The 15,573-nt window shown below is 42.6% G+C and overlaps 1 protein-coding gene across 3 annotated transcripts in view; it reads left to right on the forward strand.

Moving 5' to 3' along the window:
• Nucleotides 1-15,573, forward strand: part of grik4 (glutamate receptor, ionotropic, kainate 4) — a 270,511-nt gene that overhangs the window by 231,841 nt on the left and 23,097 nt on the right. For all 3 annotated transcript variants that reach the window (XM_058079390.2, XM_058079391.2, XM_058079393.2), the window contains 3 exons: nt 3,739-3,846; nt 10,438-10,641; nt 15,017-15,130. In XM_058079390.2, coding sequence (XP_057935373.1) covers nt 3,739-3,846; nt 10,438-10,641; nt 15,017-15,130 — 426 coding nt within the window. The remainder of the gene's footprint in view (nt 1-3,738; nt 3,847-10,437; nt 10,642-15,016; nt 15,131-15,573) is intronic.

Genomic DNA, 15,573 nt, shown 5'->3' on the forward strand with positions numbered 1-15,573 from the left:
ATATTGGAGGAGAACGTCAATATCATTACTCATTAAAATAAAACAAGAAAATGTGACTTTTTTAAAATACCTTAAATAAGGAAGGTCATTTGACTTTTGGTGTTTATGAGGATGACTTTGCAGGGCATAAATGGACAAATATCCTGCATAATGTACAGTACATATATAGTACATATACTGTACATTTGTTGCTGCAGGTGGTAACGAGCGCCTCATGATATATCACCGTGTATTCATCCAAGCACAGAGAAGTTTCACAAAGACTGATAACTTTATCAGTAGCACATACTATATTTCCTCCCTTGTGTGCCTTCTTGCTTACGCACATTTTTCCCTTCCTGTGACTCACCGAAGGTACCGCTCCGTTTCCCCTCATCGACCGGCCCAAAGAGAGTTGAAGGCAGGGCCACCGAAGGGCCGGTTCCTTTCCCTGGTAGCCTCATCTTCCTCCACTTCCTGCTCACGACTCCTTCATCTTGCTCATTTCCTTTCCTCTTTTTCCTGCAGGAGTCGCGGTGACACCCCCACACCATTATCCTCTCTGCCACCACCCATGCCCAGACCCCCTGTAGACCCCCGCTGAGATCAGGCCAGCCTTAGGCTTTAAACACGCAGGGAGAAGTGGTTGCCTCAACACCGTATTGGTCCTGCTCGCTTTTCCTCTTCGTCTATTTGTGGCGGCCATTGCTGGAGTTTACTGAAAGAGCTTTCTCTTTGAGTCAGTAAGGGAACGACTTCTAGCGCAGGTACAATATCAGCATGGAACACATTGGTATTGAGTTTTACCCTTGAAAAACACCTGAAAATGATTTAGTGGTACTCACTCATTCATTCATTTATTCATTTTCTACCACTTATCCTCACGAGGGTCGCAGGGGGTGCTGGAGCCTATCCCAGCTGTCTTCGGGTGAGAGACGGGGTAGACCAACCAGCCAATCCCAGGGCACATATAGACAAAAAAACATTCACACTCACATTCATACCTATGGACAATATGGAGTCGCCAATTAACCTAGCATGTTTTTGGAATGTGGGAGGAAACCGGAGTACCCGGAGAAAACCCACGCATGCACGGGGAGAACATGCAAACTCCACACAAAGATGGCCGAGGGTGGAATTGAACTCGGGTCTCCTAGCTGTGAGGTCTGCACGCTAACCACTTGTCCGCCGTGCAGCCCGCAGTAAATTCAGTCTGAAGCCAAATATTTTCATCAGTATACTTATATACTGTATGTACTTATTTTCTTACGTACTTGTCATCCAGTGGCGCCAATATGTGGAAGTACTTTGTGACATCCGGTGTTATCCCTCGCAGTCGGAACTGGGTTTTGATAGAAATATGTCTAATATTGCAAAATAGAAATATTGCAATATGCAATGCAAGGTATGGAAAAATTCCCACATGTATTTAAACATAGATGCCACTTGACAAGATGTAACATGCAGTGTGCATCAGCGTCACGTTTATAAACATGTCAATTATTGGCGGATTTTTGCAATTTGCCTGCAGGCGTGGAGCGTAACTCTTCCAAAAAGCGGGGACATACTGTAATGATATAGCAATACAGTACATGATCCACTTCCGTAGAAGTACCTTGTCAAAGGTAATCTCAGTCTGCTCTGTTTATTGTCATTTATTCTTGTGAGATTCTCCGCCACTTCACTCTGAAGAAAGAACAAACATCCCCAAAGGAGGTGCAGCATGAAGTAAGGACAACTCATTTGGATTCCACCCATCGATGCATCAAGGCTGAATTGGAAGCAATCATTTGTTCTTCCTCTGCAACATTCAAAACGGAGATGAGCTTGACTTTGTGATGATGCTATTCTACAGCCTTTTTTTTTTTATTAACGAGGACGTTTTCTTGGTGTGTTGGACCACAGACCTTGAATGTGGATCATTAGAAAAATTTGGTATGAATTGACATCGTGATGTTTTTCAATGAGAGCCATATTTTCAAAGCTCCTCATGAATATTTCATGCGTTTTTTTTGTGGCTTCTGGCGTCATTGTGTTTGCGGGTGGCCTCAGGTCCGCTGCATATCTCCCATATTAAAACAGCACTTGGATAAAAAGTAATAAAAAGCACAGTATCTATGTTATCTGATGACAGCTGATATTCGGGCTGTGTATATTTTTGGTGTCAGGTGTAGAAGTAAAACATTTGCTATGACAAGGACATTGAAATTGGTTGTGTTTTGTCTTTGTGGGTCAGGGTTTGTCTCTTCATCTGATCTAGAGTTTGGAAAGGATTTAATAAGCTGACTGACTTACGTGCTTCAAGGTCAGAGCAAATAAATTAGTTTTAGGAAAGGGAAAAAGCAAAAAAAAATGTTATTTTTATAGAAAGTTTTTTATCAAGATCGTAATCGTGTTGTTGAAAAAGCAGAATCAGGTGACAATGGATGGAGAAAACAAGGCTGGAGGCGGCTGGATCCAACACTTAAATGTTTAATCTTACAAATCAATCTTATGCAATTTGAACTGATAACGCTGAATGTGGTGGACTGTCGATGTTCCGACAGCGATAAAGGCAACACTGGTAACAGTCACCATTAATACTGTTTTCAAATCTGATTTTGTCCATAGTCGACTAATATTTGATTTTTCTTTTTACTGGCGATACGGACACAGACACATCCCCCTTCGGACTTCATCTACCAGACAGAAAAAGGCTAAAACGCTGAAATGGTAGACGAACAAAACCAAAAAGACATCAGCCATGGTCCGCAGATGGCCCCTGGGCCGCACTTTGGGCACCCCTACGTTTTACCCGACCCGGATTTTGAGCCATGTTAAAAATAATTACTGTTGCTGGAACAGGCGCATGGCTGTGCTCTGTCACCCCCTTGCTTGTGTGCATTAACGGTGACTCGGATCCGGGTTTTGGGACTGGGCTTGTGGGTTGTGGCCTGGAGAGCTGGCAAGGCGTAGGGGCGTGTCCAGTAGTCAAAATGCGTGCCTGTTGGTCACTCTTCGGGATGGGCGCCACTGACCTAATTTTTCTTTCTAATATTCTCGCAATCGACCGGCAAAGATCCACCTGTAACTTGCCATCCGCAGGTTAGCTACCCCTGCATATGTGAGCATATTGGCAGCATAAGGTGCCAGCATAGATCTTCTTAGAAGTGATGATCTGTTCCTTGGACCTGTTTTGTGTATTATTATGAAATGGTTATTTCCCCAAGGACCCGGGCTGCGGATTGATCCAACTGGCCTTCAATCCATGCGACAACCAATCCGTGGCTTTTTTTTCCAGGTTGTTTCTGAATCTGCCTGACAGTTTCAATGAGATCTGTCCCTGATGGACTTGTGAGACATCTGCTTTGTCAAGTGTTGCAAATCCACACTCTAATAAGAACGAGAATGGGTTTTCCTGCCACAGGAAACACTGTTAATTGGTTTAATGAATGTATTATGCCGCTGCTGATTGAACACATGCCTGGAACAGCTCCTTTTGGAAACAAACAAGCGCTGTCTTCTTCTGCCTTCTGCAATCTCAAGTCACTTCACAAACTTACATACGTAAACTTAGTGTTTTAAATGCATAAGGATGTAAAGTGTAAGTATGGAAGTGCACAGATTGAGACATAACCTAAGTCTTTGTCGCCCGGCGTATTTCTGAGCTGTCTGTCTGGTCATTCACTGCTTCCTGAAGGTCATAGCGTTCTTCCTGGCTGTTTCGATTGCCCATTGGACATAATGACTGATCTGTGTGTTTATTGTGTGTGTGTGCAGATTGGCTTGTGGCACTCCGAAGCGGGTCTGTCGATGGAGAAAACGCTGCCATCCATCAATGTGACGGACACCCTCTTCAACACGACTCTCACCATCACTACAATACTGGTAAGTGGCACGGCACCATACATCTTAGCCAACCCTCAGCGCCGCTCCTCTATAACATTTCCATAGTAAAAAAAAATAGTTATGCATTTTTCAGTCTTCTTGGGATCAGAGGAAGTGATGGTGTGAATTGGTTGGCCCGGAGTGTCTCGGTGGAGGCTATATCACAGCACATCAGCCGGAGCTAATAATTCACGATGTCAGCCTTCCTTGGTGTGTGTCGTAAATATAGATGGTGTGAGGAGCGCTTCACTGCTTTCACTCCGCTACCTGTTGCCATTCTTTCTTAAGTAGGAATCCCTTCTAGCTTCAGACAATATTAGGCATCAAGGATCCATGCAGAACCTAAAATATGATGTTCTCCTTAAAACCTCAACACCCAGCATATCTCAGTGATGGATGGATGGATGGAAGGATGAAATGATGGATGGATGGATGAAACGATGGATGATGGATGGATGGATGTATGTATGGATGGATGAAATGATGGATGGATGGATGAAACGATGGATGATGGATGGATGGATGTATGGATGGATGGATGAAACGATGGATGGATGGATGAAGCGATTGATGGATGGATGAAACGATGGATGGATGGATGAAATGATGGATGGATGAAGGGATTGATGGATGAAGGGATTGATGGATGGATGGAAGGATGAAATGATGGATGGATGAAACGATGGATGATGGATGTATGCATGTATGGATGGATGAAACGATGGATGGCTATATGGATGGATGAAATGATGGATGGATGGATGAAACAATGGATGGATGGATGGATGGATGGATGAAACGAGTGATGAATGGATGAAATGATCGACGAAACGATGGATGGATGGAATGATGGACAAAACGATGGATGGATGGATGAAATGATGGATGAAATGATGGAAGGATGAAATGATGGATGGATGAAAGGGTGGATGATGGATGTATGGATGGATGAAATGATGGATGGCTATATGGATGGATGAAATGATGGATGGATGAAACGGTGGATGGATGGATGAAACGATGGATGGATGGATGGATGAAACAATGGATGAAACGTTGGATGGCTATATGGATGGATGAGGAAACGATGGATGGATGAAACGGTGGATGGATGGATGTATATATTTATGGATGGATGGATGGATGAATGATGGATGGATGGATGTATCTCAAGCAGATTGAGATTGACTCAGATGTCAGCACGAAGATGCGTCTGTCTGTGTGTGGGTGAGAACAAACGAGATGCTGCCTTCCCAACAGAACGTGGGAACGAAGGAATGAATAGTGCAACTTCGGAGGCTTGATTTCATTTCGAAGATATCGAGTCCCCCGGCCAAAGTTTGGAAGCCACCGTGGGGCAATTTCCCGGGCCTAACACAGCTCATTCATCACGATATGATTGCTGTGTCGCTCTTATCTGTCTGGTGTGCAGCAGCTCAAACCGTTTCTACCTGCAAACACTTGAATTAGCACTTAGAAGTCATGAACACCTTCAAACGGTTGCATGTGTCACAATTCCATCGCTTCTACATCTTCCCCGTTTTATTAGACCGTTGTTGCCACAGTCAACACAATTGTCAATGACTTCCCCTCGGGTCTGCCAGGTCATGTGTTTGTAATCACTGATGTCTCTTTTACATGCTGAGTTTACACTCGTGTTCATTACCTCAGCAGGCATGGGCATGCGATTGGAAAAAAAATAATGATTGGCTTCTGTGAGGAAAAAGATGGCCTTCATGCATTGTTTTATTTGGCTTTATCTGTGTTGTGGAATGCCGTATCTTGTCAAGTCGTAAAAAGGGATAACCTGTTTGCATTTTCATAGCTTCCATTCCCTCTGGCTGCTGTTGGCCTGCATTGCTATCCTGCACCAGAAGACGGTGAGCCCTGATGCTTGCAGATCTTTATGGCTCAGAATTACGATATCTTTACTACAGAGGCAGCCCTCTCATTGAGATGAATACAGCAATCGTAATATTAGAAAGTGCAGTTCTGCACAGCTGAAAAATGCATATGATTTTGTGGTGTGGGTGTACCTAATAATGTGCTGGTGGATGTTCACCTGTGTCCTTGCTTGCGTCTTTCTCAGAGCCCCCATCCGAGTCCTCCAGCACCCTTATCAGTCCACCACAGGCGTCTTGGCCTGGGAATAAGAGGCGGGTTGAAGAAGTCTGCCTTTTGTTTTATCATCAAGCATAGACCGCGTCCTTACCTGTGTGTGTGGGGGGGGGGGGGGGGGGGGGGGTGCAGACAGACACTAACATTTCCCTCGCTAGGCTTTTCATGGCCATTACAACCCCTGAAGTCGTATGTTTGGCAGAAATGTGCCTATAAAGCTGCAAAAAATATCTATATTCAAATTATATTCATGCAAGATGACAAAACAAAATTCATATTCATTAAGTCTAAGATTTTTGTGTTTTTTTGTGCTTTTTTTTTAAGGAGAACATATTCATGTGAATACAAGATAGGAAAACCCAGCGTCACTAAACGCATCACCACATGTGATTTATAGTTTTATCTTCTAACAGTGGCTAACTTCTTTTAACACTTGAGTGACAACGAAAGTTGTTAAAAAGTAACACACGTGCTGTGATGTAAATCACTTTTTTCCCCTCATTTGTCTTTAATATTGATGATTGATTTAATGCCTTAATGTCACCTGTGGTTAACTTCTTTTTACACTTAACCAAGATGGTTGGGGGTTTTTGTTAAAGTCATTAAAGTCTAGCTGGAGAAGAAGTTTCATTGTTTCAACATCCTGCTATATGTCACAGTTAACAGTCACAGTATATTTGCACGTGTGGAAATAGTAAAAAGCAAGATTAGCATGTAGGTCACACAGTCAGGAATTCGGGAAAACCTCGGTTCGATTCACTGTGTGGAGTTTGCATGTTCTCCCGTGCATGTGTGATTTTATTCCGGGGTTCCGCTTTCCCACCCCCATTCCAAAAACATGCTAGCTTCATTGGCCACTCCAAATTGTCCATAGGTATGAATGTGAGTGGAAATGGTTGTTTGTCTACGTATACGTATGTGCCCTATGATTGGCTGGCCAAGACAGCTGGGATAGGCTCCAGCATATCCTAGTGAGGATCAGCGGCATAGAAAATGGATGGATGGTAGTTCCTGACAGGAGAGAAAAAAGAAAAGGTGATTGTAAAAGTCCGGCATGACCCCAGAAGGCCAACACATCAGCAAACATACGCTCTCTTTTTTTATTGATTCCTGTAGCCGTTGGGTGACGGATGATCACCGGGTGCAATTTTACGACTCTGTGTTGATCAGCACATAAGAGAAGATATCAAGAGCTTTAATGTCACCATTTCGCTCGTAAAACTCCTGATGATGCGGCCCTTGTTCACATACATAAATCCACACCAGGCGTGGAGGCGGTGGCGGTTTAGCTACTGGCCATATGGGCAGTTGCCCAGGGCGCCATTCTCTGGGGGGGGGTTAGCGAGCGCCGCGGAGGAGGAAAGAAGAAAACCTCCTGACTAATGCTTGGCGCTCACCGAATCCTCATGGAGTCAGCGTGTGGCGACGGGCGCCCCCTACAGGTGTGATGCTCACGCCCCCTAATGTGATCAAACGCTCAACCACGTTGAGTGGATGAAAATCAGTAAATGCTCAAAAATAAGACACATTTAATTGTTAATATTATTTCCTATTAATTACCAATAAAAAGCAGGGAATATTGAGTCAATGTGAGCTGGTTTAGCCGATGCTGCTACGTTGTGTGACGGCAGGAGATTAATAGTGCTGTTAATTTGTGTCCAAGGGCCAAAGGTCAACGTGTGGTGCGATAGCATCACTTTATGTCCACCACATTGTGGAATGTATACGTTCAAATAAGATAATGTTACTTGGTGGCTATAGACTAATTGCTGTTCATTTCCTTAATGAGAGTTTTCATTGTGTAATTGTGGAGCTTGAGTTTGTGAATTATGGGGGAGGAGGGGCGTACAGTGTCACTGCGTGGAAGTAAATCATGTGTTGTTGCCACGTAATGACATGTTGTAGAATGCTAACATGCATCCTCGCTGTGAGAGGATGTGGAAAATAAGCATTTCTGTTGTTATTTTTTTCTTATATGTAATTTTTTTCCATTGGAAATTAGCATTTATATTGTGCCTGGTGCGCAGTGTGCTTCCAGTAGATATGACCCTGGAGGTATTAGTGTTTTAACCAGAGGTGTCAGTAGGCCTATTTTTAATTGATTTTTTTTTTACAAAAAAATCTGTAACAAATTTCATATAATAGGGCAAAAGCAGGCCCCCTAAAATTTTTGTAAACCCTCCTAAATAATTTGATATTTTTTATTGATTTTTTAAATTTGTTATTGATTTTGTTTTATATTTTTATAGATTTTTTTTTTACAAAAAAAATCTCTGACAAATTTCATATAATAGGGTAAAAGCAAGCTAATAAGCAAGCCAATAAGCAGGCTAATACTAGCCTACTAGTAGTAGTAGTAATAATCAGAAGAAGAAGAAGAATAATGATGATACTAATAATAATAGGCTAATTAATAATATAATAATGATTATTATATCATTGATCACTGTCCACTGGTTTCGCAGTGTAGATTTTGTGTACTTGTGTAAATTTAATGGTGGCCTAAAACAATTGAGTATTTCTACTAAATCTGTCCAAAAGTGGGAAAGTTATATCTTGGTTTGTGTTCGTTATTTTTGTTTTTTTGATTTTTGGATATTTTGGATTTTTTTGAATGTCTACTACATTCATTCATATCCTGTGCATGTCCAGGTTTTATCCCAGTTGCTTATGGTGCTTTTTACCAAGCGACTACATCCTTGCTAGTCTATATACTCAACACATTACTGTATTAATAATAATATATTAATAATATTGTATCGGCGTTCTCTTTGCAATGCAGCTGCAGCTTGACAAAACATTTTCTAATCATCTTGGGCCTCTCACAGCACATCCTTTATCTTGATGGACACTTAGACGGGAATATTTCCTCCATAGGCTTTTATTATCAATCAGATGCCTTCTGCCATCTAGTGGAAGAGCATGCAATTGTTCTTTCTGTCAGTGTATGTCGCAGCCATACAGTCAATAGATGAACCATACAAGATAAACAAAGATCGTTTTCAGGCCGATGAAGTGATATCAGATAATTGGATCCCACGGCTTGCTAACCAGCCACGGGAACCGGTCCTTTCGATCTACAGAATCATTGTCATGTTGCGGCTTCTGCTCGAAATGAGCATGTATGTTCATGAAGTAGACGGGAAGCGTATGTATTCCGACTTGCATCACGCCCCAAAAGAGCCAACCCTCGATATTAGCAAAGTGGGCCAAGTCAGCAAAACAAAGCATTGTGATCCCGTGTTGTTATCCAGACGCAATTTTGCTGGCTGTGTAAACACTGCAACAGCATTCAAGATGTACTGAAGTCTGACACTTGTATTATTTGAAGAATAGTGCAGCAAGGCACTCGTAAAATCTTGCAACATCAACAACTAAAGAAGACCTTTTATTCCCTGGCTCCAGTCTTTAAACGTGTACGCCTCATACAAAGGATATAGACTGTTTTATCCATTCGCGCTGACTGTAAAATATTTGTGTTTATTGTGAAGTTTATTATACCATAAAAAGAGGTACTTTCACAATTTAACTTGGCAGACAGAAAAAGTCTATCGGCTGTAAAAGAGCGCTTTCCAAGAGTTCTAATCACTTCTTAAAACTAGCCAGGGCCAGAGCTCTTTATCTTTGGGCGTAATTGGAACCAGGCTCGTTTGGACTGACATCACATCACTAAAATGACACATTGTGGTTGTGACCTTGACCTTGCCATCAGAAATACCCATTCCTGTCAAAAAGACGACTTTAATTTTCTTTCCCATTGCCTTCTTTGCTGTATTTTAATGTTCATGAAAAACCTCTGGTCCAGTCGGCATCACCTGGGCAACACTGGCTTCAATCTCAATTTCTGTCAAGTATTCACGTTGCCATGATCGCTGGACGGCAAAGGCAAAACAGCTTTTTCTCTTTGAATGTGGTCGGATTGTCGAGCTGCCTAAGCAAGGCGAGACCGTCATTAAAACGTCTTCAAACACCATAAACGTCTTTACACACTTTACATCGAAACACCCTTAGAGCTAGGGTTGTCCATCAAGGGACAAGATGATCCTCATCCCAAACGAACTGGTGCCAATGCAGGTCCATAACCATCAGACAACATCTGTAAGAGAAGGGCTTTGTCTCCTTCAATGCCACAGAAGCGCCTGGACTTTAAAGGTAGAAAAAAGTTTTATTATGGAACCTTGACCGCCCTGATGGCTTCCAATGTTACTGCCGTGACAATAGAGTTTCAGGTTGTGCAGGGGCGTCAAACGGCAGCTGGCGATGTGGATGCTATGTGTTACAGGGGCATTTTCAACAGGACAACACTCCAGTTCACAATGTCTGAACAAAGAACTTCTTCCATAGGAATTAGTTCAATCTTTTCCCTGCACATTTCCCTGATCCAAATCCAACAGAAAACATTTGGGGAAGAGGAAAAGCCATAGACTCGGAATATTAGATGTCTGACATAAGGTGTGTTATTCTGCCATTCAGGAAAATCCCTATGTGATGCTGCGACCCAATCACCAGGACCTGGAGGGAAATGAGCGCTATGAAGGCTTCTGTGTGGACATGCTGAAGGAGCTGGCAGACATATTGAAGTTCAAGTATCGCATCCGGCTGGTGGGGGATGGACTTTATGGCGTCCCTGGAGCTAATGGAACGTGGGCTGGCATGGTTGGAGAGCTCATTTCCAGGGTATGTAAATACATGCATATGTTAAACTAGCTTATTTATCCGGAGATTGTACAGTCAAATACTCGCTGGGGAAAAGTACATCAATGTAAATTGCCTAAAATGTTTTTAAGGTTGCCAGGTCTGTTAGTGTTTTTATTAACAATGCTGGTGCCAGCACCTCATTTTCCCGGGGGTGTCACATGATGATCCGTTTTCCCATTCGAAGCATGCAGCAATGTTACGTCATGTGACTGTTGATGTTGGATAATGGTGTGTGTGTTATTACTAGGGATGCTCCAATCAGGGTTTTATGCTCCCAACTAAAAAACCCATCTTCCATGAGTCAAATCAGCCGATACCAATCACACTGCGTCAAGTGTGCCGTATTAAATTTAAATTATTTTTTTTATTTTATAGCACTCTCATTTTATGGGTAAGTTGCACACAGCAGACATGTTTGTTTTGGATTTAGCACGCCTGTACAGTGTGAAGGAAAGTGGGCGGGGCCGCCTCTTCAAGACGCTACGTTGATCTGCGTTGACATATACAGATCATGTGCTTTTCCACGGAAACCGGCCGATCAATCGGTGCATCCGTAGTTATTACTGTAGTTGGTTTCTTATTTTTTATTTTAAAAATATTTCTGGAAACATACAAGCCTTTAAAGGACTACAGATCTCAAAAATAGAATTCCTATCTAGCAAATAATATATTTTTACAGCAGTTGTTGGACGCTGACCTTTTTTAGTCAAATGAGTGACAGCTTGCATACTTCTTGAGGGTTAAAGTCCAATAATGAGCCTTGAGGAAGACTCAAATGTCACTGTCGCTGGCCTTTAACAAGTGTGTTTTCATGCTGAGTGACTCATGTTGTTATTGTTCCATCTCTAAAGGGAGGTCATGTGGCGCCCTCGAGCCCCAGTACAAAAGAAAGTGCTCACCATTGTTTTAGTGTCTTTTTTTAATCTTGCTAAATGTACCAAAATAAGTGTACCCTGTGTAATGGAGATGAAAGACAGAGCCCACCGTCGAGTCGCCATATGCCAAGCAGGTAGCGAGGTTAACGATATCCCTTGGTGGGAAGCCTACAAGGCAATGCAGAGGAGGACAGGATGTATGGAAAAGGAAGGAAGTGGGGGAAGCTAAAAATATCCGTTAGAGGAACGACCGTATTTACAGTAGTAAATGCTCTAATTATAGCCGGGCTGCTCCTTTAGCACAGCTGCAAAGAGGATGACACTCACTTTTGGAGTGCATGGGAAAGAAGAAGAGAAAACATAATAACAACAGAACCAATGTTGTAATAGCATTAAAGAGCCCAGTCAGCCTTAATTCCACTTAATACAGACTTCACAGTACAATAGTACTGCATGTATGACTTCCACAGCAACGGTTGAGTGGAGCTACCAGTATTTTAAAGCGCATGCAGAGGTAGAAAAAGTTGCTGGTGAGACTTAGTAAAAGTGACAAGGCCCCGGCGGTTATTTGCTTTCATGCACAGCATGCCTGGCGATCCGGAGCGGCGATATGAACAGAGGCGTCACTTGGAGGATTTGCGGTGAAGGAGGTCGTCATAGTTCCCTTCATGGATCCAACCAATGGATGCAGTTGATTAGTTGACAGGACAGTGGTACCGCAGTTTTCACAATTAAGCTATTTCGAAGGGTACGCCGAAAACACAATCATATGGAAACATTTTTCCCAACAGGGAGCAATGTAAATCCAATGAATCCATTCCAGACACACAAAACACTTTTAATACAGAGCTGGTATAGTTTACATGCAGACAATAATACCAAATGCATATATTCATTTAATAAGCATATTAACCACAGATGGCAATACAGTCCGGTGACATTGGAGGACAATGGGGGACAATGGGTGACATTGACTTCAGGCGAACAGGCACGTTTGGTAATAAAGAGACATCATGAACACAGTTGGATTCACACAGCGTATTAATAACCCGCAATATTCTTGGCACTGGAGTTTAACACGCCAAAAGGTAAAACAACCGTAATATGTATAATAACTGAGCCAACGTTTTGGCAAAAATGTAGTCAAAACCCGAATCATACGGTAAATTGGCCATTTAAAAACCGAGGTTCCAGCGGAGTGTTCTTCGCTGAATGCACTGCCCACTTGGTTTGTGAAAACCTTCAAAAAATGTTTGTCTCCGACAGCAGCATGAGCTGTGGGGTGCTGACCAAATGTCAAGGCATGCTTTGAATTGATATCTGTCGTAGGCTAAAGGTCATCTCAAAGGATTTTTGCTCTCTTGTTTGGCTGAGGAGAAAATGAAAGTAAAACAGAAGACAGAGAGTGCAGTATTTGCCAGTTAAGCTGGCGGCGGTGACAGAAGACAGCCTGGGGTTACTCAGGGACAATAGTACCTGTGTACCCCTGCCAGGCCCCCCCTCACCGAACACCATTCGCTGCATTACTGTGACAGCTGTCAGACAGCCTAACCATTCAGTCCAGACAAGCGCACCATTTTCATCTTTTTTCAAATGAAAGTGAACCAGCAACACGTTTAAGCTGCCAGGACTAGAAGGCATAACAGCAGGCAGGCACAGAAATGCAGTTATCAATATTAATATTCTATTGTCACATAAATAATTCAACCGCCGTTATGACTGCATGTTCATCTCGCCAAAGGATCTGCCTTTGTAGAAATTGCCTCGACGGCTGCCGCTCCCCGCGTGTGGTATCCTTCTGGCGCCGGGCGCAGACGATCAGACTTTCAAAACGACGGTGACTCTAAAGAAGGAAAAAAAAAAAGAAAAGAAAAGATGAGGCGGAGTTTTTCCTGATAATGATGGAGGGTGAAAGCCTGCAGGCTGAGGATGGCCAGCCCGGTGCAAGATGGGCTCGTGTGTGCGCAGCTTGTGGAGGTGTCGAGTTCAAGCGATGGAGCAGGAGGTGAGGGTTCAAAGGCCGGCCTTGTAAATGTGATCTAAGGCTTTGATTCATTAAAGGAACAAATCTAACAATGAACAGCAGGTCATGCATTTGCAGCAACATCTGCAGCATCTGCAGCGTTGCAGTGTCACCCCCCCTCCATTCTCTCTCTCCCCCATTCTTCACAGAACCCCTCGTTCGCCCGCTTCCACTCTGTATCTTGTTTTCTTGTTAGCCATTTTCTATTGCTTTGCTTTGACTGTGTTTGACCCGCTAGTCCGAGCTACTTGGTGGTCCAAGTTCTTGTTTCCAGACCAAGGCCACTCTCGCCAAGTGGACTGAGCACAGATCTTGTCAAAGAACAATATAATATCAATCAAACATGGAAATACAGTCGCTCTCGTTTACCGCCCCTAATTGGTTCCTGACCAAAGTAGGACTCAATATTAATAAATGGAATATTTTCATAGTTAGAACACCGAAACTCAGTGCTTTGGATTTCATGGCTTCAAAGGAACACTTTTACACCCGCACACACAAGCATCCTATTTGGTGTATTAGGTCTACTATATTGGGCAAAAAGGGTGCAAAGTGTTAAAAAAGTACCATATTTTCTGGACTATAAGTGGTTCCGGAGTATAAGTCACACAAAAGCTTACAAACTACTTGACCAAAACAGACATTACGTCCTCTTGGAAGGCAAGTTGTAACAATAAAAGAATAGAGAACAGGCTGAATAGGTGTAAGATATGCTAACACAATGCTTATTCAGCAACACAAAAAATAAACATGAACACAAAAGGTGTCCAGTGTTTATGTAACATAAATGTAACAGTTTATGTAACAGTTTTTTCATTTATAAGTCGCTCTGGAGTATAAGTCGCAGGAACAGCAAACCTATAAAAAAAGTGTGACTTATAGTCCGGAAAATACGGTATTTAGAATGTTGTAAACAGGTTTTTTAATACCCCAACTACAAAAATATTAAATTTCCTACTTGGTTGAAATTCACTTACCATGGTCAGGTCCGGAACCAATTAACCATGATAAAGAATGGATTAATGTATTAACAAAAATACATTTTTCAGAGAATAATGATACTTTTCCATACAGAAAACATTGTTTAAACATAATTTTAAACAGCCAATGAAATGGATATTATCATTCCTGAGCCTTATGCTTCAAACACTGCAAGGTGAATTTGGAAAAAGTCAGAAGAAGTCCGATATAATGAATAAATATTGAAGAAAATTGTCAAATATATTCAAGGAAATGATTTACATTTTCATTAAATCGGACAGAGATTAGGCTATCACTATCACTATTGCCATTTCTGGCAAAGCTCGACACTTCAGTGGAGGATCATGGGAAACGGAGTCTCAGAGCTTGAGACTTGAATGATGCATTGCAGTAGACGCAGTATCAGTGTACATAGAGTCAGCACAGCAGTAAAACTCAGGGTTTGTTTCAGCGTGTCTGGCTGTTTGTCTTTCAGAAAGCTGACTTGGCAGTGGCCGGCCTCACCATAACGGCAGAACGCGAGAAGGTCATCGACTTCTCCAAACCCTTCATGACTCTCGGTATCAGCATCATGTACCGCGTCCACCTGGTGAGTTACTTCCCACACGCTCCCAACAATCAAAGTACATTACGCTAAGTGCACTTAGTGCAGACAGCGCCTCCTTCTGAAGAAGAAGGAGGCACTCAGTTTGTCTGAATTATTCCACAAACTATTTCGCTCATTCCACCGCCGTTGCCGCGTAGCAGCTGCACTCAGTTTGTCGTATTACAGTTTGAGCGATAAACCCATGGTGTGTAGGCGGCATGGCAATAGAAGTGTCAGCTACTGAAATAGTATGATGTCCCACTAGCCGCACAGTCCCTGCCAATAAAGTTAACAATGCACTACACGGTACTGACTTGGCTCAGCTATGTCTACAATTGGCGCTTTTCCATACGCGAGATGGGTACTATTCAGGTGCTCGCTGTAGTAGCTGGTCAACGTTTTTCATGTTTTCATGACGTACAATCCACCTCTACCCCGCCCCTAGC

Source organism: Doryrhamphus excisus, linkage group LG8 (genome assembly GCF_037039965.1).
Source record: "Doryrhamphus excisus strain RoL-2023G ecotype Guam linkage group LG8, RoL_Dexc_Guam_v1.1, whole genome shotgun sequence".
Taxonomy (NCBI): Eukaryota; Metazoa; Chordata; class Actinopteri; order Syngnathiformes; family Syngnathidae; genus Doryrhamphus; species Doryrhamphus excisus.